This window comes from Sceloporus occidentalis, unplaced genomic scaffold, assembly GCF_023333645.1.
Source record: "Sceloporus occidentalis isolate IW3139 unplaced genomic scaffold, rSceOcc1.0.p SCAF_44, whole genome shotgun sequence".
Classification (NCBI taxonomy): Eukaryota; Metazoa; Chordata; class Lepidosauria; order Squamata; family Phrynosomatidae; genus Sceloporus; species Sceloporus occidentalis.
The window spans coordinates 6461715-6489472 of NW_028317024.1; the positions used below are offsets into that span (position 1 = coordinate 6461715).

General features: G+C 38.4%; 1 protein-coding gene across 1 annotated transcript; it reads right to left on the minus strand.

Annotated features, from left to right (window-relative positions):
- Window positions 1-23316: 23316 nt before the first annotated feature.
- LOC149289627 (suppressor of cytokine signaling 6-like) lies at window positions 23317-24921 on the minus strand. The gene has a single exon (XM_089490475.1). The coding sequence runs from the start codon at window positions 24919-24921 to the stop codon at window positions 23317-23319; it is 1605 nt and encodes a 534-aa protein (XP_089346601.1).
- Between the last annotated feature and the right edge of the window lie 2837 nt (window positions 24922-27758).

Below are 27758 nucleotides of genomic sequence, written 5' to 3' on the forward strand. Positions count from 1 at the left end.
ACATACAAATCCTGTATTTGCAGGTATACAATAGTATATGAAACGTAGCATTGCAGGTATAGATCAAATAAATACATGGAAACAACATTGCAGGTATTAATCAACTGAATAAGACATACAAACACTGTATTTGCAGGTATACATAAATAATGTATGGAAATATATAGATATGGATCTACAAAATAATGCAAAAACCCAGCTTTGCAGGTATAGATCAAGTGGAATTCACATAAAAACACGTCATTAAAAGGTATATTTAAAACCCCCTAAATTACAGGAATAGATCACAGGTTGCACACCCCAAAGCCAGCCCTGGCGTCCACACTGCCCACACAGCAATCACACTCCTATCATACCCATGCAACCAGTAAATGCTGGTACCTAGGCATGATCGGATGATAATCTGTGAATGAATGAGTATATGAATGAATGAGTGTGTGTGTGATAGCATGGATGTGTAAGTGCTGGAACCTAGGCATGATGGGACTGTGATTGCTGTTACCAATCACACTCCTATCATGCCAGGTCAGCCAGTACATGCTGGTACAGGGTGGCTATAAGTGTAGATGTGTAGACCCCATACTGCTGGCAGCATCAATACACAAGGGGGGCAGCTAGCTAGGTTTCAGCATGTACTGGCTGACTTGGCATGATAGGAGTGTGATCGCTAACAGCAATCAAAGTCCCATCATGCCTAGGTTCCAGCACTTACACATCCAACCAGTAAATGCTGGAACCTAGGCATGATGGGACTGTGACTGCTGTTAGCAATCACACTCCTATCATGCCAAGTCAGCCAGTACATGCTGGTACAGGGTGGCTGTAAGTGATGTGCAGACCCCATCCTGCTGGCAGCATCAATACACAGGGGGGGCAGCTAGCTAGGTTTCAGCATGTACTGGCTGACTTGGCATGATAGGAGTGTGATCGCTAACAGAAATCAAAGTCCCATCATGCCTAGGTTCCAGCACTTACACATCCAACCAGTAAATGCTGGAACCTAGGCATGATGGGACTGTGACTGCTGTTAGCAATCACACTCCTATCATGCCAAGTCAGCCAGTACATGCTGGTACAGGGTGGCTGTAAGTGATGTGCAGACCCCATCCTGCTGGCAGCATCAATACACAGGGGGGGCAGCTAGCTAGGTTTCAGCATGTACTGGCTGACTTGGCATGATAGGAGTGTGATTGCTAACAGCAATCACAGTCCCATCATGCCTAGGTTCCAGCACTTACACATCCATGCTATCACACACACACTCATTCATTCATATACTCATTCATTCACAGATTAATTCCCTCAATCACGCAAACTCATTCAAACACCCTCCCCACCCCCTTACCTGCACTGCAGCTCCTCAATGCCGCTCACAGATTTCAGCAGAGGGCGCGGCCTCCCTCTGCGTTCTCTGGTACTGCACAGAGGAAGCAGGACTGGAGCAGAGTCATGTGATGTCACGTGAACTCTGCTAGGTTCCGCTTCCTCTATGCAGTACAGAAGACCCTTCCACAGGTAAGTAGCAGGGCTCCAGGTGCGGCCCGCATAAGATCGGTTGCCCTGGCTGCCGATCTTACGCGGGCCGCACCCTCTCTCTCCTCCGCATTAAAAAAAAAAAAGACGGGATTTAAAGTTGCATTGCAACTTTATTCCAAATTCGGCAAGGGGGCAAGGATTAAGGATGCCCCCCTTGTCCCCCTGTAGTGACGCCACTTTTTTCCAGTCTTCTGATTTGGCACCCTGTTTGGGTTGATTTTCTGATTATTGACTTTGGACTGTGCTTAGTTTATCCCTTTCTTGTCCTAGTGCATGGCCTCAGCTTCCAGTCTGCTGCCGTCTACCAGCCCCAGACTGCTGCCATCTGCCAGTACTGAGACTCCTTGCTGTCTTCCTATTCCTATCAGTTCTGTGTCTGTGGATGGAGCCTAAGAAAAAGTCTAATGCTGCAGCAGACAGACTTCTCCAGCCAGGCATGTCTGAACCTGCACGCCCCACGCTGGCTTTTGAGACAGCATGCCCATCAAAAACGAGATAGATAGGTATAGACATACAAATGTCCTTGGTTCCAGGGGAAGCTTCCATTACACCCAAAGTAGCCCCCTCAATCCTCTCTAGGTGCTGGAATTAAGTGGTTTCTGAGAGAAAATGCAAAGTGTTCCTTTTTACTACAATAAGTAATCAGGCTTTTCTTTTTACCCAACTTGTTTCTTCTCTTCTGAAAGGGTAGTGGGCCCTGCTTGCATAGGTTCCTCTTGAACTGTGGAGGAGTTTCTGAGTGAGAAAAGTGGGTACAAGATGAATGAAGGGTCTCCTTTGACATTCACATTAAGCCTATCTTTCTTTGGGGTAAAGGACTATGCACACCACAGAAAGTGTATCTGTATATCTCTAGCCAGTCTGAAAGGCTGTTGGTAAAAATTGCCACTAAAACATTGTTTTCCAGCCCTCTGGTGCCAAAATCTATTGCATAATTAGAAAAAAGTATAAGAAACTTGGCATAGGTTGAAGAAACTACATAAGGCAGCGTGATTTCTGCCTGGTAAACCAAAGACCTGTTAAAGAACTGAAACAAATGCAGGATAATTGTTCCCCTGAGAAACATTCCATCCCTATAACATATATGCCACAATAAATATATATATAAATATATATATAAATAAATATATCCCACTATTGTATGACCAGAAGTGAAAAGGTAAGGAGTCATTTTGAAATGAATGGAAAAAAATTCTGCACCCTGTGGGATCTCTACCATAATGACGGGATGGAATCAAATGTGATTGAGTCACCAAAGTGTCTGAATGCATTGATGATGGTGGTGGTTCAGAAGGTACCGAAATCTCAGTACAGGTAGGATTAGTCTGAGAAAGCAGAGTCTGAAGGAACTGACCATATGGTCGTGCAGGCTCTCAATGTGGCCTTACAGACATCTTCAGCCATATCTCCATGACCATGGAGGTGGGATTTAACATAGCAAGAGTGTGATGTAATTATGTCATTCTTTCATATTCTTACTATTTTTATTGTCTATATTGCCATATTTTGAGTGTGTGATTTAACTGTGTTGCGTACAACCACCATACTATTCCCAGTTTCTTATATTTGGCATTATAACCCAACTGTATATATCTTCCCTCTTGTCCCACATTTTCATGACATTGACAATGCCCATCCTCCAATTACCACTCTCGGAATTAGTTTTTACAGTTTTGATTTAAAATATTCATAAAACAGCAAGGTCATGATGACGAAGATTATATATTTACCTCACTGCCTAGGGGCCCTGAAAGTGTTAGAAGGTTAAGTAGAATAACACCAGCGCCCATGACATTTCATATGGTAGTCATGGATTCCCATAGGGCATTTACTTAAATGTAAATCACTAGGCCTGGTTCTGCCTATTCCTACAAATAACTAAAGGGTATATTTATTTTATGTCTCTGTAAGTGTTGAATTAGTATAAAGTGCCTTATTGTCAGTTCAGTTCATGGAATTCCCAAATTCCAAATGTTTCTCCCACTGGCAAAGAAGTAATGTTAAGCCAGGGTCTTTCTGTCTTTCTGTGATTGTTTGTGAAACCAAATAATAAGTAGAACCCAGCTTTATGTGGTAAATCAGTAATACTTGCAAACATTAATATATATTGACTAATAATGAGATTCTACAGCAACACGAGAATATATTGCATAAAAAGAAAAAAAATGCTAAAAAAAAAGTGGTCCAAATACTGAATTCACTTGAAGCCAAAGCATGTTGGTTCTGTATCATGCATTATGAGGCTTGTTTTTGATATAATTTGAAGTCCACCTGTCTTTAACCAGCAGGGATTTCTTTTCTGTCTTTTACAAGATCTTGTTGCTGCCAATTACCAGTTGCTGAAACAGTTGGAGATCGATTTTTTTTTCTTACTGATTGTAACAAATACAAACTCATTAAAATTTTTATCTTCGGTATTTTGACAGGCTTTTCTTTTTCAACATTGTCACAGCAGAGAGCGTCTTATAAATCAAGTGATCTTTTTGTACTCATTGCAACTTTATAAATCTGAAAACAGATTTTAATGAGACACTGTAACTTCAGATCACAGCATTCAAGAAAACTGACTATTTTCAGGATTTCTGTCCCCTTCCATTAACAGAGAAATTAAAACATTTATTTTAATGAACAGAGGGAAGCAGAATAGAATAATAACGTAAAACAGTGTTCTGCCAATGTTTAGAAGAATTTTAAATTTACCAAAGTAAAATATTTGAACTTTGTTATTTACAAAGGAAATGCTTGTTGAGCCTAGCTACAGATGAGTAGCTTAAATGCCTCATCTGAAGTATGTCCTAATGTATTAATCATATTTGGAAAGCAAGGATATAAAAAATATCTGATCATTTTGGAATAAAGAAAATTTCAAGCAGTAGATGAATAGATTATTCATCCATTCAATACATGAGGTTAAAGCCTGGAAGATTTAAAAACAAAGTTTTTGGATTATGCACCATTATTAATATATCTAGTATGTTACACTATATTAAACCTGTACAACATGAGCTGAACCAAGTAAATTCTAATAGCCGTTATACAATTATTAATTTTCAAAAACTACTTATTTAAAAAAAATGTAACTATTTTTAATCTGTCCTGCCTACCTGCTCTCTTTTCAACCCAGAAACCATTTCTTCACTAAGAAATCAATTTTACATACATACATACACAAATGTACACCTACACCTAACACCTACACACTCATGCTGACACCAAACACTAACACACACACACCATACAATAACACACACTCACTGTAATGATATACACTAACACATACACTCTAACATCATACAGTAAAATGCACACATACATGCTAACAGCCTACACATATGCCAACACCATCCAATCACATTTACATATATACAGTATCTCACAAAAGTGCGTACACCCCTCGCATTTTTGTAAATATTTTATTATATATTTTCATGTGACAACACTGAAGAACTAAATCCAGAATCATTTTGATTTTAGAATCAGACAAGTAAGAATGGTTACTATAAGAACCATTTGGTCGCCACCATTAGCAATATAAACAAAAATATAAACAATATAAATAAAATCTTTATGATGGATTATCGAAGGCTAATTTTTAAAGAGACTACCAGTGAACTGAAAATGGGCATACATGCCGTAATAGGACTTTAACAAATGGATTTCTCACTGAAATCCACAGCTTCAACGCGGAATTGGCCAAGTGGTGATCTATACAACCAATATGAATATTTTTATTTCAAAATCTGTTCCACATATACACCAACTTTTCTTCAAATACATGGTCTGTTTGTTATTATTCCTTTAAGTTCGCTTCTTTCCAATTACATACTGCATTACCATTTTCCCTCTTTTATTTGTAAATAACACTTATTCACTGTTTATCTCAATTTCAGTTGAAATGTTATTTGTTTACATCTCAGAAAATGAATTGAATAATATGAAAATACAATGCATTAGGATTGTTGTAACCAAGCATGCATAATAATATGTAAACAACATCACAAAATTACTTGACATAATGGTGTATATGCCAAAGGTAAACTTCCAAGTTGTTAACCCGAGTTTTGTATTTAAGGATCAAGAGATCAATAAAACCATTAAACCCATTTGTCTACCTTTTCTCTTTGTCAGCAGTAAATTAAAAAAAAATATTTAATAGTCAATACATGGATAGCCATGTATTCATTATGCTCTAGAAACACCAGGTCTGGTAACTTAGGTTAATTACAAAATTTTTAATATAGACATTCCTGTTCAATTAAAAATAAATTAAAAAAGCAATAAAAATGCCAATATTAATCCTTCACCCACACAGTTTTAAAACAAAGCTAACTGTTTGGGGAAACCACAAGTAATTAAACTTTGATTGGTCTAAGATAGTAATTGTTAGTGTATAAATTAAATATTATGCTTTGAGAGACCCAGCTGATTCAATTTGTAACTAATAATGTCAACATTCACACTCTTGCCCTTGTTGTTTAAATAACACTTGGGTAACTTCAGTATAAAATAACAATTTTGGGAATTAAAAAATCAACAGATCAGCTTCTTTTGTAATGTTATATGTGTTTACTTTTCAACATTACTTTGTTAAACTAATTAAACTGCATTACACGGCACCATTCAACATTTTACAAGATATTTACAATTTTCAAGTATGTCCTGACAAAATGACAGCAATTAATGTAGAGTGTTTCATATAAAAGACAATTAATAATAATAATAGAAAGAAGTATAATTGAACATTAACAATTATTGAAGTGGAATTTTAATGGTAAATACAAAGATTTAGACATTTATGAAGAATATTAAGAGTTTATTTCCACATTTGTGAAGCACTGTATACAAAGATCTTCTTCTAGTATAGAACCATGAGTAAGTTGCTGCAAATGGACAGAAAGTTGTAGGATATACAGAATAATATGCATGAGAATGCAGGCACTTATATCTAAAATTATATGTAGAATGCAGCAAGATTGTGTAAGAACCCTTATATAATAATATAAACAATATAACAATACAAACATACAGTATAAGTAGTTTAAATGAGATGGAGTGTACATGTGGCACTTTTCTTTTAATCTATTAGTTTACACGTAGAACTGGGAGTCCAAAAAAAGAAAAGAAAATAGCTCATGGTGTATGTTATTAATATATATCCATAAAGAAACCCCACCCCAGGAAACATTTTTAAACACCTCAACAGGATTTTTGTGGATGTGGAGTCTATCGGGCATCTAGGGAAACAAGTTTAAAAAAACAGCACATTTATTTCATTTGAAGGGGAAAAAAAAGAACAATATCAAATAAATGAGTTGATTACATGTTACACACAGAATGTTAGCTACATGATACAATATAGCTGTGGTTATAAATACATAGGAACTCAAGACCACTACATATAATAGAGGAACAACTTAGGAACATAAAACATGCATATGAAGAACACAGTGTACACTTTGATACTCTGCCCCCCAGATATGCCTTTTACACCCTATATGCCACCCTGCCCCCCAGATATGCCTTATACCCCTCTATATGCCACTCTGCCAGATCCATAAAACATGCCCATATGCCCCAAGGCAAATATTCTTGGTTGTCTACTTTTTGTGTTTTTCTTTTAATACCGTATTTGCTCGATTATAAGACGACCCTGATTATAAGACGACCCCCCCAAAATCAAAATATTAATTTAGGAAAAAAACAAAAAGCCTGAATATAAGACTACCCTATAGGAAAAAAGTTTTACTAGTAAATATTAATTCATGTAAACTAATTTTCATATTTAATAAAAGCTATGATTGAGAAAAATATATTTTTTATTTCCTTTTATTTGTCAACCTGCCCACCCCCAGTTATGCACATCTACTCCCAGGCTTGCCACTCTGCCCCCAGAAATGCCTTATACCCCCCTATTTGCCACTCTGCCCCATGATGTGCCTTTTAACCCTCTATATGCCACTCTGCCTCCAGAAATGTCTTATACCCTCCTATATGCCACTGTGCCCCATGATATGCCTTTTAACCCCCTATATGCCCCTATGCCCCATGATATGCCTTATACCCCTATATGCCACTCTGGCATATAGGGGGTTAAAAGGCATATCATGGGGCAGAGGGGCATATAGGGGGTTAAAAGGCATATCAGAAATGTCTTATACCCTCCTATATGCCACTGTGCCCCATGATATGCCTTTTAACCCCCTATATGCCCCTCTGCCCCATGATATGCCTTATACCCCTATATGCCACTCTGGCATATAGGGGGTTAAAAGGCATATCATGTGGCTGAGTGGCATATAGGGGGTTAAAATGCATTTCTGGAGATATATATATATATATATATATATATATATATATACTGCTAACAGCAATCACACTCCTATCAAGCCAAGGCAGCCAGTACATGCTGGAACCATGGGATGTTAGAAGTGTGATTACAGCCTCCCTATGCCATGCTACCACCACCACCCCCCTTACACATCCATGCTATCACACACACACACACACACTCATTCACAAACATTTAAATACTCATTCAATCCATTAATCACACACACGCTTAAACCCCCCCCCCCCCCATACCTGAACTGCAGATCTCCCACTAGCAGAGTTCTGCAGGGGCCCGGCTGTGCGAGCAACTTCTCTGGCCCCGCCCCCAGAGGAAGGAGGGGGGAGGTAGATTATGTGAGGACTGTGCTAGCTTCTTGTTCTCCTGCTGCTAATAGCAGAGACGCTGCTCCCAATCAAAGCCCGGTAAGCAGCATGGCCCCAGCAGAATGAGGTCTGATTAGAAGACGACCTCGATTATAAGACGAGGGGTATTTTTCAGAGCATTTGCTGTAGAAAAAACCTCGTCTTATAATCGAGCAAATACGGTATATAGTTTTCTTGTGTTAAGTTTAAATATGGAACCACCATACCGCCTCAAATGAGACATGGGCACAGAAAATCCATACAATTTTAATGGTTAAAAACATAACATATCTATGGTGATATCCAAGAAATGTCATTGAATGAAAATTAAGATTTAGTTTATGTATTTTTGCATTTTCTGTTTTAAAAATCAACTACAATACTGTTATTTGTTTACATTTTTGTTAACTTTTTAAATAAATTATAACATAGCTATAACTCACTATGCAAGTCCCAGTGAGCTTCTGCAGTAGGAAGGGTTTGTTTGGCTCTGTGTAGTGAATAGATAATCAGATATTTTTTCAGTCTCCTCACTCATTGATTTATGCATTGTGCAGGGCTACCTCAGCCCTTCTTGTATGAACATGGGAGTCTTGGCCATTCATAATGTATGATGAAGTTGAGAAGTAGAAACTCCAACTCTCATGCCAGCTCCCCTAGTGAATGGACACTAATGTATTTTACTGCATTTTACTGCAATCACTCGAGAGAAGGAAGCCCCAATGCATTCTGCATCATGCCAATAGTGTAAATAAATTCCCTGTGGCCAATTACAGTTTTGAATTTTCTTGACATAAAAACTATTCGTTTTACAATAAATGTAATCATTACTATACACATTTGAAAAGGTAAAATTAAAGTAAAAAAAGAAAGCTTGGATTTGGAAAAATAATTATAATAATCACAAAATAAATAATTTTTAATTAAGACTGAATGAATTTTTATCCTCTGCAACACAGTCTAATGAAAACAAAGTGCTTAGATGTAACTATATAACCTTCCCTCATGAAAATTTAAGACACAGAAAGCATGCCTGAACAACTTCGACTTTAGTGTTAATTTTAAAGATTGTTATATACCTAATTTAAAACTTTTATATAACATGACCTTTCCATTTTCTCAATCATTACTGCTAATTTGATACCTACATAACACAGTTTAATTCACAATGAGATAAAGCTGATTATTCTTTATTGTCTACAAGTGTTTGGAAAGAAATTCTAAACATGTTCCCTAATAAATTAAAACATTAACCTATAAATGTGCATTTATTTTCATTATGAGTCCATTATCTGGGGACTAAAAGAATGTGGTGGCCTTAAAAATTTCACAATGGTAAAGTGGTACAAATACACAGTTACATCAATCAGATAACTAATTAGGGAATCTGTTACAGCTTGAGGCACACAGAGGCTTTTTTATTATTATTATTTTATGAGCCTCATCCATTTCTTTCATCTCTGTTTATTACAATTTACAAAATGCTGCAGAATTCTTTAATAAAGAACATTCTCTCATATGCAATTCTAGTTCACCCAACTCACTGCAAAAAAAAAGTGGTTGTAACAGCACTTGTGTGTATGTATGTATGTATGTATGTATGTATATATATATATATATATATATATATATACACATGCTGATAATCCATAACATTATGACCACTGACAGGTGAAGTGAATAGCACTGATAATCTTGTTATCATGGCACCCACTTGTTATCAGTGATAATTAGGCAGCAAGTGAACATTTTGTCCTCAAAGATGATGTGTTTGAAGCAGGAAAAATGGGCAAGTGAGTGACTTTGACAAGGGCCAAATTGTAATGGCGAAACGATTGGGTAAGAGCATCTCCAAAACTGCAGCTTTTGTGGGGCCTGCAGTGGTCGGTACCTATCAAAATTGGTCCAAGTAAGCAAAAGTGGTCCACTGGGGACAGGGTCATGGGCAGCCAAGTCTCATTGATGCATGTGGGGGTGAAGGCTGGCCCGTGTGGTGTCTGAATACACAGGGTATCACAGTTTGTATCGGGCTACATAGCCGCAGACCAGTTAGGGTGCCCGTGCTGACACCTGTCAGCTGCTGAAAGTGCCTACAATGGGCACATGAGCATAGGAACTAGACCACAGAGCAATGCAAGAAGGCGACCTGGTCTGATGAATCACATTTTCTTTTACATCATGTGGATGGCCAGATGGGTGTGCGTTGCTTTCCTGGAGAACACATGGCACCAGGATGCTTCCATGGAGGCCCAACCTTGCAAACAGGCTTAAAGGATCTGCTACTAACGTCTTGGTGCCAGTAACCACAGCTCACCCTCAGAAGTCCAATGGAGTCAATGCCTCGATGGGTCAGGGCTGTTTTGGCAGCAAAAGGGGGGGGCCTACACAATATTAGGCAGGTGGTCATAATATAGTATATATATAGTAGACTTGTGCATTCGGATTTGTACGAATTGCAAATTTACCAAATTGTGGCAAATCAGACAAAAATGAAGCAAAATGCACTGAAATTTCATGGGTTTACAGAGAATGGTCCGAAAAAGAAAAAATATTCAGTGAGCGGCAGTTGTATGGATGAACATGCCTTGTTGATGTCAGAGGACAGGGGAGAATGGGCAGACTAGTTGAGATAAAGGCAACAGTAACTCAAATAACCATTCGGAACAACCAAGGTATGCAGAATACCATCTCTGAATGCACCACACTTCGAACCTTGAAGATGGGCTACAGAAGCAGAAGACCACATCGGGAGCCACTCCTGTCAGCTAAGAACAGGAAACTGAGGCTACAATTCACACAGACTCACCAAAACTGGACAATGAAAGACTGGAAGAACGTTGCCTGGATTCCAGCTGTTATATTCAGATGGCAGGGTCAGACTTTGGCGTAAATAACATAAAAGCATGGATCCATCCTGCCTTGTATCAACAGCTCAGGCTGGTGGTGGTGTAATGGTGTGGGGGACATTTTCTTGGCACACTTTGGGCTCCTTAGTACCAATTGAGCAACATTTAAATGCAACAGCCTACCTGAGTATTATTGCTGACCATGTCCACCTTCTGATGGCTACTTCCAGCAGGATAATGCACCATGTCACAAAGCTCACATCATCTCAAACTGGTTTCTTAAACATGACAATGAGTTCCCTGTACTTCAATGGACTCCACAGTCACCAGATCTCAATCCAATAGACCACCTTTGGGATGTGGTGGAACGGGAGATTTGCATCATGGATGTGCAGCCGACAAATCTGCAGCAGGTCCACATGGACCAAAATCCAGATAAAAGTTTCATAGAAAGTATGACATGAAGAATGAAGGAAGTTCTGAAGGCAAAAGGGGGTTCAACCCAGTACTAGCCAGTGAGTGTATATCCCCTCTCCATCAGTTCAAGGTTATCTTGTCCGGTAGTGCGCTTGTCATCAGATTATCTTGGTTCCTCAACATCTACCTTGTTAATACAGTATGTCTCTTATTTTGTGCTCTCAAATTATTGAGGTAGGCATTATGCATTAAGGAGTGTCGCCCATGGACCCCTACAGGAAGTGTAAGAAAGGTCACGCTCCAGTCCTGGTCTCCCACATTAGAGACAATGCTCTTAACCACTACTCTATCCAGTTGCATATATGTATTTGTAATATTGTGACACGATTTATGTTCTCTATGTTATGTTTAACTTTAGTTGAAAAATCATTTAACTGTTTGACTTCAGGGTGAATTTTCCTATTTCAGCTAATGTTCTGTGTAAGTGACAACCAAGATACTGTTATACTTAGGTGACAACCTTAGAAACAGCTTATACTTTGACTAGAGAAAACTATATTTTTTAGAATAAGCTGTTCATAGGTGCCTAGTCTAGAGGAAACCATGTATCATACAACATGATTGAGTGGTTAAAAACACATTTTTCCTATATTTCCCTAAACAAGTTTATGTACTATTATGTACTAAAGATAAAAGGGTTACAGCATAATGTGTTTAAATAACATCTATAAAAATATATGTATGAAATTCCAAATTACATTAAATTGTTTTATTACATCGCTATAATTACAGTTTAAGTGTTTGTGCATTTCTATGTAGAATCATTTAAATAATTTCAGTGTTCATGATATTTTTTGTATAAATGTGTATTTTTTATTACTATGAGTGTAGTATAAGATGTATGTGTAATTATCTAATATATCTAATATGCCTTATTAGTAGATATATGCTAGTTGGGGTGTTCTACATAAATTAAATAAGATGTTTCAGGGTCTATACTATAAGGAATACTTTAGGGAAAATAATCAGGGTGCAAAAGAAATGTAAAATTTTTGAGCCTTGTATTCTTTTCCTCTTCTCATTCAATCAATAACACTGCATGCGTTTCAATCATAAAAGGTAATCTGATTTTTAGAGAAGCAAGGCATAATCTGGAAAGCTGGTGTGTCATTTATTTAGATATATCAGTAATAAGTTTGGTGATTCTACATAACGAGCTTCATTTTGTCATGCAACATCTAATTTCAACCATTTTATTCCACATTATTGTCAATGAACATTCTCCATTAAATTGTGAACCCTGTTGTCTTTAAACTATTTAGGTTATTCAGATGAACTGCATGATCAGATATGAGAAAATTACTTAAAGTTTCCATCTTTGAAAAACAAATGTAAAATATCTTTTTTTAAATGTTCAATTTGACACACTCCCCTGTAGTCCATTCTTTTATGTTTTCTACAAATATCTTCTGACGCAAGTATATCCATCTTTAATAAAACTTTTTCTCGAGGTTATGAAATAAAGTAATTTATTGTTGAGAACAATGATAAAAACTGGAGAAAGGTAAAAGATTAAAAGGGATGTTTCCCTGCTGTACTGGAATGTACTGCTACGTCCATAGGGGATTCTTGGGATGCATTTTTTGGATGTACCGGTACGTCCATAGGGGACTGAAGGGGTTAAAAGTTCTTTCAGTGTCCAGTAGCACTGAGAGGAATGGCATTACTTTCCGAGTGCATGGAATGTAGAGAGAAGACTTAAAAGAGACCATGTCGATGGATCAGATCAGGTCATCAAGATGCAGATGCCAGTTTTTCCTGCTGTCCAAGCGGCCAACCCCTGAATTCTTTGTGATGGACTCCTTGCCGACCGCTGTCCACAGGGCAGCTGCTTTGAGTCCCCCAGAATTTATTCTGCAACATTAAAGAAGACTCTGATAGGAGACTGAGGTCTCTATGAGTGCTCCCTTGTGTAGCAAGTGACCTCAGTGCTGACATCATATTCTAGTGCATCAATGGCTGGAAGCGAGGGAGCACAGAAGCAGCAGTCTGTATAAACAAACTTTATGCTCCCTTCATTTTGGGACCGATCTCTCCAACCAGCCCTGTTCCTCCACCAGCGGGTACCCTCCTGTACTAAGACCTACCCAGAGGAACAATTGTTCTAGATATACTTGCACAAATTCAGGAATTTTATAGGCATATAGTTAGGGGAATGATTAAACAATTGTACAAAACAGGTACTAATGATCATCAATTTAATATATAGTTTGAAACAGAATCAATAACTGAAACAGAAACAGCTGTGTAGGTGGAATATTTAGCAACACCCAAACTCACTAACAAAGGTAAGGTTGTTGTCAAAAGTCATACATCATGGCAAGACTCACAGCAACAAGCCACAATGTAGTTATACTGCATCAGCAAGGTCTCTCTCAGGCAGAATTTTAAAAGCAGACAGTGGTTTCCATATGTGCTGGACAAGTAGTAAAGTTACAGGAAATGTTTAGGATCATACACTCAATGCTTGGCCAAGAAAATATGGTGATGAAAACCACATCATGCGTACTTCTGAAGATGTCTAGCAGTGCCATCAGCTCACTATTGGTATAAAACAATTGGATGCTGGTAAACTTACCTACTGTCCGGAGAAGTCTGGTCAGAAGTGGTCTTCATGGAAGACCTGCATCAAAAAAGCCATAACTCTGATGTGGAAACAATGCCAATTATTCATGCAAAACAAATGAACTGGGGTGCTGAAAAATGGCATCTGGACTGAGGCTGTACCCGAAGGCAATTTATATACTGAAAGGCTGGAGAGTGGTACAAAAATGAGTGTTTGCTGGCAACAGTGAAGCATGATGGAGGTTCCTTGCAAGTTTGGGGCTCCATTTCTGCAGAATTCCATTTCCATTTTTTTGGTCAGAACTACACACTTACACCTCACATGCAGGTACAAGACACCACAGGCTTATATAGGATGTTCTTAAAATCTGATACAACCTGTTGGGGGTGTGGAGAAGATCTGAGGCGTTACAGTGAAGGAAAAAATGATTTGATCCCCTGCTGATTTTGTACGTCTGCCCACTGACAAAGACATGATCAGTCTTAAATTTTAATGGTAGGTTTATTTAAACAGTGAGAGACAGAATAACAACAAAAAAATCCAGAGTAATGAATTTCAAATAAGTTATAAATTAATTTGCATGTTACTCTGTGAAATAAGTTTTTGAACCCTTTGCATAACACGACTTGGTACTTGGTTGCAAAACCCTTGTTGGTCAGATGTTTCTTGTAGTTGGCCACCAGGTTTTCACACATCTCAGGAGATCCTCTCCAAGTCATTAAGGTTTCGAGGCTGACGTTTGGCAACTCGAACCTTCAGCTCCCTCCACAGATTTTCCATGGGATTAAGGTCTGGAGACTGGCTAGGCCACTACAGGACCTTAATGTGCTTCTTCTTGAGCCTTTTCTTTGTTGTCTTGGCCGTGTGTTTTGGATCATTGTCATGCTGGAATACCCATCAATGCCCTGGCAGAGGGAAGGAGGTTCTCACCCAAGATTTGACTGTACATGACCCCATCCATCATCCTTTTGATGCAGTGAAGTTGTCCTGTCCCCTTAGCAGAAAACCACCCCCAAAGCATAATGTTTCCACCTCCATGTTTGATGGTGAGGATGGTGTTCCTCATGTCATATGCAGCATTCCTCCAAGCACGGCGAGTTGAGTTGATGCCAAATAGCTTGATTTTGGTCTCATCTGAGCTTGGTGACTATGGTCCCAGCTGCCTTGAGATCATTGACAAGATCAAACCGTGTAGTTCTGGGCTGATTCCTCACCGTTCTCATGATCATTGAAACTCCATGAAGTGAGATCTTGCATGGAGCCCCAGACAGAGGTAGATTTAGTTATTTTGTGTTTCTTCCATTCGCGAATAATCGCACTAACTGTTGTCAACTTCTCACCAAGCTGCTCAATCACATAAGGGGAGAGAGGGTGGGACTAAACAACTAAAATGGCTCCTTATCGCTGTGACCACAAACTTTAAATATCCTCCTATCAAAACTCCTCCCCTAAATTCCACAATTCCTGCCTTAGCCTAGCCCTGCTGAGCACTCTGTCACAACCCACTCTAGTCCATTCTGGCCCCCAGTGGGCTTCAATATACTGGCCAGTCCAGTTCTGGTAGTAGAGGTACCAAGAGAGAAACATCAGCCCGTCTTTCTGCATTATTTTATTTTATAATGTATCAAAATTATTTGATATAATTATATATATAATTGGTATATTAAAAAAAAACATACTTTATATACAGCAAAATATTTAAATACAAATGCCCATTAAACAACATTTAAACTTAACTAGCACTTTAGTGACACTTAAGATAAAAGGACTTTTTCTTTACCAAAAAAGATAAAACAGGTCTAAATGAAAGCTGATTATAAGAAAAAATGGTTTAAAGAAATATCTTCCCTTCCAGAATACAATATTTTATCTAGTGATCTGAGGGAAAAAAAGATCTTATTTTTATCCAGAACAATCTAAAGGTCATACAGCTGAAGCCTTAAAAAACAGACCACAAGGAATTCAGAGATTTGTGTGATAAAGCCATTCATTATATAAAAAATAACCTTGGCAGACAAGAGATTGCAGAGCTTAAACTCTGATAGAGAATAATAATATTGTTATACGACGATAATAAATGGGAAGAATAGTTTTACAGAACCACATTGACAGTTTAACTTTCTTAGTTTTCTTATATCTTTTAATAATTGACTATCATTGAAGCAATGCTACAAAATTCAAATAACATTAATATAATATATAGAGTGTATATAATGTTTGTATAAATGTTTGGTTTTTTTAAAGACATTTAACTCATTTAGTGTCAACAATGTATCTCAATAACATTTTATAGTGCTGCAGAGCTGAAGATCCACTGCTGAGTCAACTGGCACCTTTCTCCTATATCCCCAGATGAAGGACTTAAGTAAAGATGGCTCTAAATTCTACTTAAATACTGAGGATCCTTTTTAGGAAGAAAGAATCATTGTTTGATAGCTTCCCAATGTGTAAACTAAATTCAATCCTCACTTTTAAGAAGGGACTGGTTCATGGAGTGTCTGCATGCTGGCAGCTGATTATAATGTCACATCCGTCAACCCACCAATAAATAATTTTGAAAGAAATAATGATAAATCCATATATATAGATCAAATAAACACATGGAAACAGCACTGCAGGTATTGATCAACTGAATAAGACATACAAACCCTGTATTTGCAGGTATATATAAATAATCTATGGAAACATAGCATAGCAGATATGGATTAACAGAATGACACACAAACCCAGTTTTGCCGGTATAGATCACATAAAAACTCAGCATTAAAGGTATAGATAAAACCCCCTAAATTACAGGCACAGATCAAAACTTGCACACCCCAAAGCATCGACACTGCCCACACAGAACTTGACCAGCACCCACATAACACACATAGGACTTGCTATCTTTGTCCCCGAACAGCCCAGCATGAGTCAACGTTGTCGCCAAACAGGCCGGCCTGTGCCATCTTTGTCCCATAAACACCCAGCCTGTGCCATCATGGTCCCCAAGGCTCAAACACCCTGCTTGTGCAATCTTTGCCTTCCACAAATCAATTATACATCTATGATACACAAACCTTTACAGTCACTCACTAATTCATTCACACAATTCATTCACACAATCATTTATTCTCTCACTCATTCACACATATCATTTACACATATTTATTAATGCATTCTCACAAATTAATTAATTTTCTCCCTCATTCAGACAGTTCATCCACACATTAATTCTTTAATTCTCTCACTCATTCACACAATTCATCCACACATTCACCCGGGCAATCTGGGACATGTGATCACCCTATGCCTGACTGAGGTGCAGTTATTTTTGTTGTGTATGTTAATGTAGGCTCATCCTTAGGTTCAGTTTCTGTCTGGTTTCTCCAATGTAACACCCTGTACACATCTTGTATTATACATGTACACAACATTTGCAGATGTAAGTGTGTATGATCCTTGATTTTCTATGTTATGGTGTTCTGATGGGCACCCTTGTCATTACAGATATGTTGACATAGTTTGCAGCGAGATATATTGCATTGTTTGGAAACATTCTCAATAATGTATTGGAATTGGAATTGATGCTGTATAACATATGTCAGGCTCATTATGTGCTTATGCGGTATCATATCTATGTCTGGCTAACTGTATACTGATAATGACTCTGCTATAACATCTGCACATGCATAATGGGTATTATAGTACACAACCTCTAGAGTGCCAAAGGTTACTTTACTGCCCCATTATCCCTAAATTCCCACTAAGCTCATGCACAACACTTGCTGAGAACCTGACCAGCACAAAATGTGAATAAATCATTGGGTGTGGAGAAAATAGTTTTACAAGCATTTTTTGTAATTCTCTGCAGCTCTGATATCAATATATAAATAATTTTCTTGTTATATATCTACTTTTCTCAATAAAACCTCTGTAAACATGATATAATTCACCTGCCTGATATAGATGCTGCGCTCCAAATATATCTACCGCATACCATGGATGTATAGTAGTCTTGGTGATTTGTGCCATAATATCTAGATGGATCTAAATGATGTCAATAATTTAGGGTGGGCATAGTGATCAGTGGTTGTGGTAAAATTTCAAGCTATGCTGCAAAGTGTCCCTGTTAAGGTTTTTCAAATGTTGGCAACTATGCCATACTGGCTCAAATAAGACATGGGCCCAGTAAATCGATTGGTAGAAGGTTGAAAAATAGTAATTTGCATATTCCCAATTAAGATCCTATAACATCCCCAAAACATTGCATATCTATGTATGTGGGACTTGGCTATATAAAAGAAATGCTGTTGAATGAAAACTGAGATTTCCCTAAAAAGTGTGCTTCAGCAAAATAATGGGCCTCAAACATCTATAAAAGTCCACGGTGTAGAGATTATGCCATTGAATTGAAGTATGTGTATAAATAAAACCAGGACCACTGACATAGCTTCAGGGATGGTTTGATGTTTACTGATATAAAAACATTTAGATAAAGTCCAACCATCATTCACACTTTAATAATACCATATAACTGAATTTTTCGCATGAAAATCCATAAAGGCATTCCTCACAATGTCCTCTGAATTCACTCTCTTTCCTTGCCCCAGTTATTATTTAGTTTGCAATGTGCATGTGCAGGATACTGACTGTCCACTATTATTATTATATTTATATAGGGCCAACAATTTATGCAGCATTTCTTACAAACTAGCTCCTGTACTGGCTCAGGCAAGAATTCCAAGAGTCCTAAAAACATCACTGCATTTATGGACAGCAATAGGCTCCAACTGATTTCAATAGAATCAATTTTATGCTTCAGGGTTTTAGCATAAAATGTTTTTCTCTTCCGTTACATAAAATAATAAGTTGGTGGAGCACTAAACCATCCCTTTTAATGATCTGCAGCAAAACAATTAATAACGCTATTCATTTTCATCATTCCACTAATAGAATCTGTTTTCAACAGCTTTACATATCTATAAATAAGGCACCTTTCCTGTGTGTGACAATAAGAGATCATATCAAAATAAAAAATGTCTAAGGAAACTGAAAAACTGAACTGTAATCTTTCAATGCTTAGTGTTTTTCAGTTTTCCTTCAATACACAAGCTAGGATTTTTAGCTTTCACAACGATGAATAGTAATGGCTGAGTTATTCCTCTTTAAGCAGCAAGTAAATGTTTGCTGATCCTCCGAACAGAGAACTGACCTTTGCAAAAAGCACCAAGACAATGTCTCATTAGTTTTATCCAAAAGTAAGGAGTCTTTTAACAAAGTTGACTGTAGTGAAAGTTTGGAAATTCTTTATAGCTATAGGTTTTTGAGAAAAAAACTTCAACAATTATGGCCACAAAATAAGCACTGAGAGTCAATTGTACTAGGGTTTTACAGATACCAAAGTTTTGGTAGGAAATACAAAAAAAACCCAGTAATGAATGCAACAATATATTTAAACTTTGGACAGAAAAATGAATTAACAATATTACTATATATATATATATATATATATATATATATATATATATATATATATATATATATATATATATATACTGCTCAAAATAATAAAGGGAACACTAAGGTTACACATCCTAGATCTGAATGAATGAACTAATCCGTCTTTACATAGTTGAATGTGTCGACAACAAAATCACACAAAAATTCTCAATGGAAATCAAATTTATCAACCCATGGAGGTCTGGATATGGAGTCACACTCAAAATCAAAATGGAAAACCACACTACAGGCTTATCCAACGTTGATGTAATGTCCTTAAAACAAGTTACAATGAGGCTCAGTAGTGTGTGTGGCCTCCACGTGCCCGTATGACCTCCCTACAACGCCTGGGCATGCTCCTGATGAGGTTGCGGATGGTCTCCTGAGACCTAGACTAAAGCATCCACCAACTCCTGGACAGTCTGTGGTGCAACGTGGCGTTGGTGGATGGAGCGAAACATGATGTCCCAGATGTGCTCAATCGGATTCAGGTCTGGGGAACAGGCTGGTCAGTCCATCGCATCAATGCCTTCCTCTTGCAGGAACTGCTGACACACCCCAGCCACATGAGGTCTAGCATTGTCTTGCATTAAGAGGAACCCAGGGCCTTCCGCACCAGCATATGGTCTCAGAAGGGGTCTGAGGATCTCATCTCGGTACCTAATGGCAGTCAGGCTACCTCTGGCAAGCACATGGAGGGCTGTGCAGCCCCCCAAAGAAATGCCACCCCACACCATTACTGACCCACCACCAAACCGGTCATGCTGGAGGATGTTGCAGGCAGCAGAACGTTATCCATGGCGTCTCCAGACTCTGTCACGTCTGTCACATGTGCTCAGTGTGAACCTGCTTTCATCTGTGAAGAGCACAGGGCGCCAGTGGCGAATATGGCAATCCTGGTGTTCTCTGGCAAATGCCAAACGTCCTGCACGGTGTTGGGCTGTAAGCACAACCCCCACCTGTGGACGTCGGGCCCTCATACCACCCTCATGGAGTCTGTTTCTGACCGTTTGAGTGGACACATGCACATTTGGGGCCTGCTGGAGGTCATTTTGCAGGGCTCTGGCAGTGCTCCTCCTTGCACAAAGGCAGAGGTAGCGGTCCTGCTGCTGGGTTGTTGCCCTCCTATGGCCTCCTCCACGTCTCCTGATATACTGGCCTGTCTCCTGGTAGCGCCTCCATGCTCTGGACACTACGCTGACAGACACAGCAAACCTTCTTGCCACAGCTCGCATTGATGTGCCATCCTGGATGAGCTGCACTACCTGAGCCACTTGTGTGGGTTGTAGACTCCGTCTCATGCTACCACTAGAGTGAAAGCACCGCAAGCATTCAAAAGTGACCAAAACATCAGCCAGGAAGCATAGGAACTGAGAAGTGGTCTGTGGTCACCACCTGCAGAACCACTCCTTTATTGGGGGTGTCTTGCTAATTGCCTATAATTTCCACCTGTTGTCTGTTCCATTTGCAAAACAGCATGTGAAATTGATTGTCCATCAGTGTTGCTTCCTGAGTGGACAGTGTGATTTCACAGATATGTGATTGACTTCGAGTTACATTGCGTTGTTTAAGTGTTCCCTTTATTATTTTGAGCAGTGTATATATATATATATATATATATATATATATACACACACATATATACACACATATATACCGTATATATATATACTGTATATATATATATATATATATACACATATATATATGATTAACAGCAATCACACTCCTATTATGCCTAGGCAACCAGTACAAGCTAGAACCTCCTTTCATGCCAAGTCAGCCAGTAGATGCTGGCATCTGGGTATGCCTGGGCATGACTGTGATTGCTGTTAATTATATATATATATATATATATATATATATAAATATTATTGATTTTTTTTTGTCCAACTTTGGTGTGTTACTTTTAATAAAAGTGCTTCATTTTCGGATTTTGGCACAACGAATGCTGGATTTTCGGTTTTGGTGCATCCCTAAAGAAAGCACCAAAACTTGCTGCACGGATCAGCACTTCTTATTTCTAGTCTACCCGTGTACAGTTAACTTTGATGCAGAAGTTCAAAGCCTCTGTGTAGTTAACCTCTTCAGTGCATAAGTGCAATACTTCCACATGTGTTTTTAACCTCAATAGTGGGGTGTAATCCTTTGCAACTGTGATGCAAACCATGCCCCAAAACTGATGTGTGTGTGCTTGGCCCCATGGCTGCGATGTGTGGCACTGCTACTTGTATGCTGGCAAAGTCACCTGAAAATGCCGTTACTCAAATGTTTAGTGATTGTCTAACTTACATATGAAAAGTTGGGACATAAAGAAAAACGCACTGACTTTTTTCATCTGTGTTCAAATGGGAAAAATTAGTTTGTAATTAGGGTGAAACAAGTGCTTACCCTCTTGGAGCAAACAAAAGTATATTGGCAGAAATAAGGTTAGAGTACAAAAGAAAAACTCTTCCATTCTAGAGTTAAAGATTTTGGTCACAAGTGTGGAATACTCCATTAGATAAAATCAATGGTAATGGACACAGATTTCCACGCTCACCTGAAACCACGGGCTTAATCTGAAACAAATGGTGTGTCCCTCCAAGGTATTTTATTAATAGGAAGAAAAAAACTGAATAAATGTCCTATACCATAACTAACACCTCTCATGGTAGGTGCTGGTCAACCGGTGTTTGACATTACATGGTCTTTCATACATAGGGGTACATGTTTCCTATGAAATATACATTAAGGTCAGTTGGCATGGGGACAGAGATACTGCTGTGTACAATCTTTTATGCCATCATATGTTTTACAGCAAGGAATAACATCTACATCGTTCAAATTGAGTTAAATATAAGTTATCCTTGCTACGGTAGTCCAATTTTAATTTGCTGTATTAATACACACATTTAAAAGCTTAGAAAAGGAATGAATTCTGAAAAAATACAAAGATTTTAATCTCATGGTTACATTTTTTTGTCTTCTTTTACAAAACAATCATTAACTTCAGAGCGACATTGCTGCATTGTTTTTTTTTTTCTCTTTATAACTGATACACCTTGGGATGATAACTGTAACGCTCTCAGGAATAGCTGTGTAAATTAACACACTGCTGCGCAATTGTGGTGAAATGTGCTTACAAATATAATAAAAAATATTGTATATGTTTTTGGGTTTTTTTTATGGATAAGTCTTAAACAATCAACAGCTTTCCATTTGAATGTCTGCCTCAATTACCGTGTATGTATCCTAAAAAAAAAATCCACATGGATCATTAAGCCCAAAACAATTTGCTTATTTTTAGGTATAAAAATAGTTTGAATGTTTATATTGTAAAAAGAAAGCATAAGAAAACAGTTAACAAAGCTCCAATCTACAGGTTTAATTTAATGTCAGCGCGTGGTTAAGAACACATGAAATGTGTGCTTTTTAATGCATAATAGTCACAGTGGATAGCAGCTAAGAACATGAAAAAATAGGACAATCTAGTATTTCACATTGTGATTATTATTTTTTCTCAATGTTGATAAACGATGGTGATTTCACACATCAAAAGAAATTTTAGATTTTACTTTTAAAACAAGAATGAAGAGAATAATGCATTACACTCATTTATCCGAAACTAATATATCGGTATGGCAGCAAAAATATTCTGATCACGATGAAAGTTTGTAAACTGTATTGAAATCTCTTTTTGTTCCCAAAAGTGCAAGTTGCAAAATCCTGACAAGTTCAGTAGTGCTTTTCCTGTAAATAATCCTTCATTTTGTTTGGCAAAGGCAGTTTCTGAATCAAGTCTATTCTTGTATACTGACGTATTACAAAACGGCACAGGTACTGCAAGGAACGGACCTGCATGAATCGGGACACTGGGTTTGTCAGTCTGACTGGATAAGTTGCAGAACCTGGCACGCGAGACCTAGAATAGCAAAAGGCTCCGTTCTCTGAGTCTCTGATGGAATGTTCGATTAGATCTACTATAGAGGTATGCCCTTCCACATCTGGCTGTTCATAAAAGCTAAACCTACCATTTGAGTGTTCAATTCTTGTGTGAAGGGTTTTGCTGTGAGAGCGAAAACTCAGGCTTAAAAGATAGCGATCATCAGAACTATCTCGAACCAGAAAAGAGCCGTCTGGTACATTAGCCAATTTCTCTTCTGCCTCCCAGCGTGTTATAGGTCCCCAGTACCAACCTTGTTTGGCAAGTTTTTTAAGCTCTTCTGTGAGGCTCGTAACTACCATGTGCCCACTGCTTTGTACTGATTCATATACTCTGCTCACACCTGGGGCAGTACTGGGATCAAAATTTAAGTGACAACGCATGTTTTCAGCCATGTGTGCATCTGTGCTATTAAGTCCTGCAAAGTTCCTTTGGATTTGATTATTCTGGACTGGAGGTAGTAATGGTGAAAGTGGAGGGACATCACTGTGACTAACCCTGGAGCTTTGAAATAAAACTCCACTGGTGCTATGTGATAGGCCATTAACAGCCTGCTCCACGAAGATGTCTGGTGCCACTACTACATCCTGGGCCACTTGACTTTCCTCATCAGGAAAGCTGCTACTTCCAGTTTGGGAAGGTACAGTAGAGATTTCCATAGGTGAAGGGCTGTCCAAACAGAAAGCACGAGATCCTTCCAAAGGATACATTCCCTCATCTAAAGGCACAGTATACTGAATATAGTCCTGAGGCATAAGTCCTATTACTACAGGCACATGTTCATTAATATGTAGATGTAAGTCTCCATTGTGGGACTCTGTACTTTTCAATGCATTGCTTTGTTCCTGAAATACATTATCAGATTGCAGCTCGTGAAAGTCCTTTCGAACTCCATTCAGGGCAGGGCTGGGGCTGGTGGAGTGGACCAACGCTTTAACCTTTACTTCCATTTTTATGCAAGTTTCCTCAGAATTTGTTGGTCGCAGGGGCCATGGCGTTGGGCTGTAGTGATGAGTACGAAGAGATGTCGATCTTAAAGGCCTTTGAGATCTCACATCTTTAAAAGTTATGGGTGCAGAAGAAGAAGAAAATGTGTCCTCTTCAGCAGAGTTTACAGACGTGTTGCCCTTTCCTTTTTGCTTTTGCTTTGCAGAAAGGCGTCTTTTTAAGGTACCCATTAAGCCTTCGCTTTTTGGCCTGTTTTTGCTCCCTTTTTCATCTTCGCCATTTAGTTCACATCCTGTCAAGTCTTTGCTGTAGCAGCTGCTAAACAAGGAATCATCTTTCATAAAACTATTTGTCATTGAAGGCTGCTGTACCATTACAAAATCACTCTCCTCTTTGCTTTTGCTCAGGTTAAAAGACTTGCGAAATGTTTTTAGACTTATTTTCTTCATTATGGCAAAAAAACGCACCCTGCTGGTTTTGGACTCTTCCAGTGGATTAGTCCACACACGCTGGCATTAATCACTCCCTCATTTCTTCGTGTATATGGCGTCATTTAGCTTCTGTGACAAGCACCTGAAATGATATAAAAAAAATATATAAAAAAAACATTTTGCGCTAGATGGCTTTTAATTAGTCTAAAAATGCTCTGCAATATCTTTATTGTAGTATTCAAGACATTCATTGTGATGTAGTTAAACTGCTGCACCACTGGGACCTATTATAACTTTTCAAGTGACACAACAGCAAGTAAACCAGCTTGCTTATTCATCCAAGCAAATCAGATGCCTCCCACTAGAGTGGGTGTACAAGATCTTGAGCACACTTCGCTCGGCGGAAACAAAGCTTAAACACAGTGTCAAAAAGTTTTATTTTAAGAAGAAAACAAGTACATGATTTAAAAACATTTTTTTCTTTATACAGCCAATTAGAGACAAGTCTTAAAGGAAAACCCTGGCCTTGGAAGAATATTTACAAACTGTTCCATTTGTGAAGCTGATGTCACATGTCATCACAGAACTGCCTATTGTTTTCTTATTTTGGAGTTGTCAGCATCACTGTTGATGCAACATTCAAGCTGTGCTCTGATCTATTAAAGGTGTGCAGTGCTGGGTGCTGCATACAATGGAGGCTGTGTCTTTTTGGCACAGTCCTCCATTGTTTAAGGGAGCCGGTTCAAAAGATCAGAGCTCTGCGTTGTGATCATTGAGCAGCAACACACCAGGTGGCCTGATGGCCTACTTCTAGTTGGCCTAAACCTGTATACGCTGCTGATGGCGACGCCTGAGCTGTAGATTTCAGCAGGCACAAGGTGCACCAATATTTACAGGTTAATGGAAAACTGCATAAATGCAACATTTTGTGACATCTATAGTGATTAGTTTGTTATTGAAGCTCAACATAATACATGTCCGAGCAAGTCCCCCTTCACATGGAAACGTGATATTATAAAATATCTAGGGGTACACCTCACTGCAGAACCACACAAACCTTTTGACCTAAGTTTTACCCCACTGCCGAGATCTTTGCAAACTGACCTCTTTAGTTGGTCTCGACCCCACTTTAAATGGCTGGGACGAGTCGGCATCATCAAAATTATTTTCCTTCCCAGGGTCTTATATCTTCTGCAGACTCTTCCTATTCAAATGCACCACAAATTCTTTAGACACTGTAGGAGGCTTATTACATCTGGAACAAGAAATCCCCTAGGTTAGTTTAGCCTTATCTCAGGAAACGCAATATTATAGGACAGCACATTTGTCAAGAGGGGGTGGAGTGGTCAATCCCTACCAAGTTAACGAAGTGGAGCTCTTTGGGACCTTAAGATAGCAGGGCACTGCATATTTAACACTAGATCAGATTTACAGTGTTTGGCAGCAACACAACTACTACCTCAAGAACTTACACGTTTTGAGTAGCTGTGCATACTGAAGGGCTCCCAACGACATTAACTTTCACATATTTACACCGTACTTATCTCGTCTGACATAGTACCTTATGATCTACAACTCTGGGAACGAGATTTGCAAACTTCCTTGTCAGATGATCAATGGCATAAGACTATAATGCTTACTCAAAAGTGCTCTATCTCTAGTCAGATTCAGGAGATCCGACTAGACTCCTTATGAGATGATTTAGAACTTCTGTTGATCTGTATTGCTTTTTCCCTTCGGTTGCAGATCAATGCTGGATGTGGAGACTTACTACACATCTGGTGGAGTTGTCCTTTGATCACTCCAATATGGAACAAACTTTTGAGAATAATCAAACGAGTCGGTAACACCTCTATGAGATTCACCAGCAACAATACAGTGGCAAGATCTATACCTAATTACGGCTTTACTTGCTATGTGATAACACTTTTTGTACCACTATTTTATTGTAAACTATAAAGTCACTCAAAATATACATACATCATTTACAGATGATAAAAGACCATGTTTACCTAACAGACAGATTTACTAAACGTTTCTTAACTCCCTTTTGATACTTTACTTGCAACTGCAGAAATATGAAATTATAATGGTACATCAGATACTTGTTATAGTTAATAGACCACTAACATGTTAAACGTTGTGGAACATATACAATTTCATTTACTTATACTTGTTGGCATTGTTAGTTTTTTCCCCACAGACAAGATTGAGTAGCTAGCTAAAGTAAATTCTAAATAGAGGTTGTATGACCTTCTGTTTTCTTGTATCAGACTGCTAGCATAAGAGGTCATGTCAACCGCACTGTTGTCAGGACATTTAAATTAGCTCTCAGAGCCATCTAAAAATTGATTCATTACAGGGAGTTCTGTTTTTATGTTTATTGATGCAGTAGATGATCAGCACCTTTTCAGCATAGAGAGGATGGCCGTTGCTACAGTATATGAAACATTCTAACCTCTAGCACTAACGGGCCATCCTAGATTTTCCATTTATCTGGTAAGGCAATTAACGGATATAGATGAGACCATATTAGCATCAAACATAAGAAAATAAATGAAGGAAAATATGGTACCCCTTCACATTAAGTCAGACAGGAGACAGGTGAAATTGCAGAAAAATTGTAGTTTTCACAGGTTAGGTACCATAGCAGATGTTATAGTTACAGCGTCTCTGCGCTCTAAGTGCACACTCTCTTCTTTTAATAGAGAAACAAACTCAATAGATATATACATTAATTTCTCACAATGCCAAAGCCCTATACCTGCACCTTCCTGACCTAGCTGCCAAACACTGGCATACAGATTTGCATGATGTCTATAAAGAGGAAAGCTCCTCTATCATGCCAGCTAGCT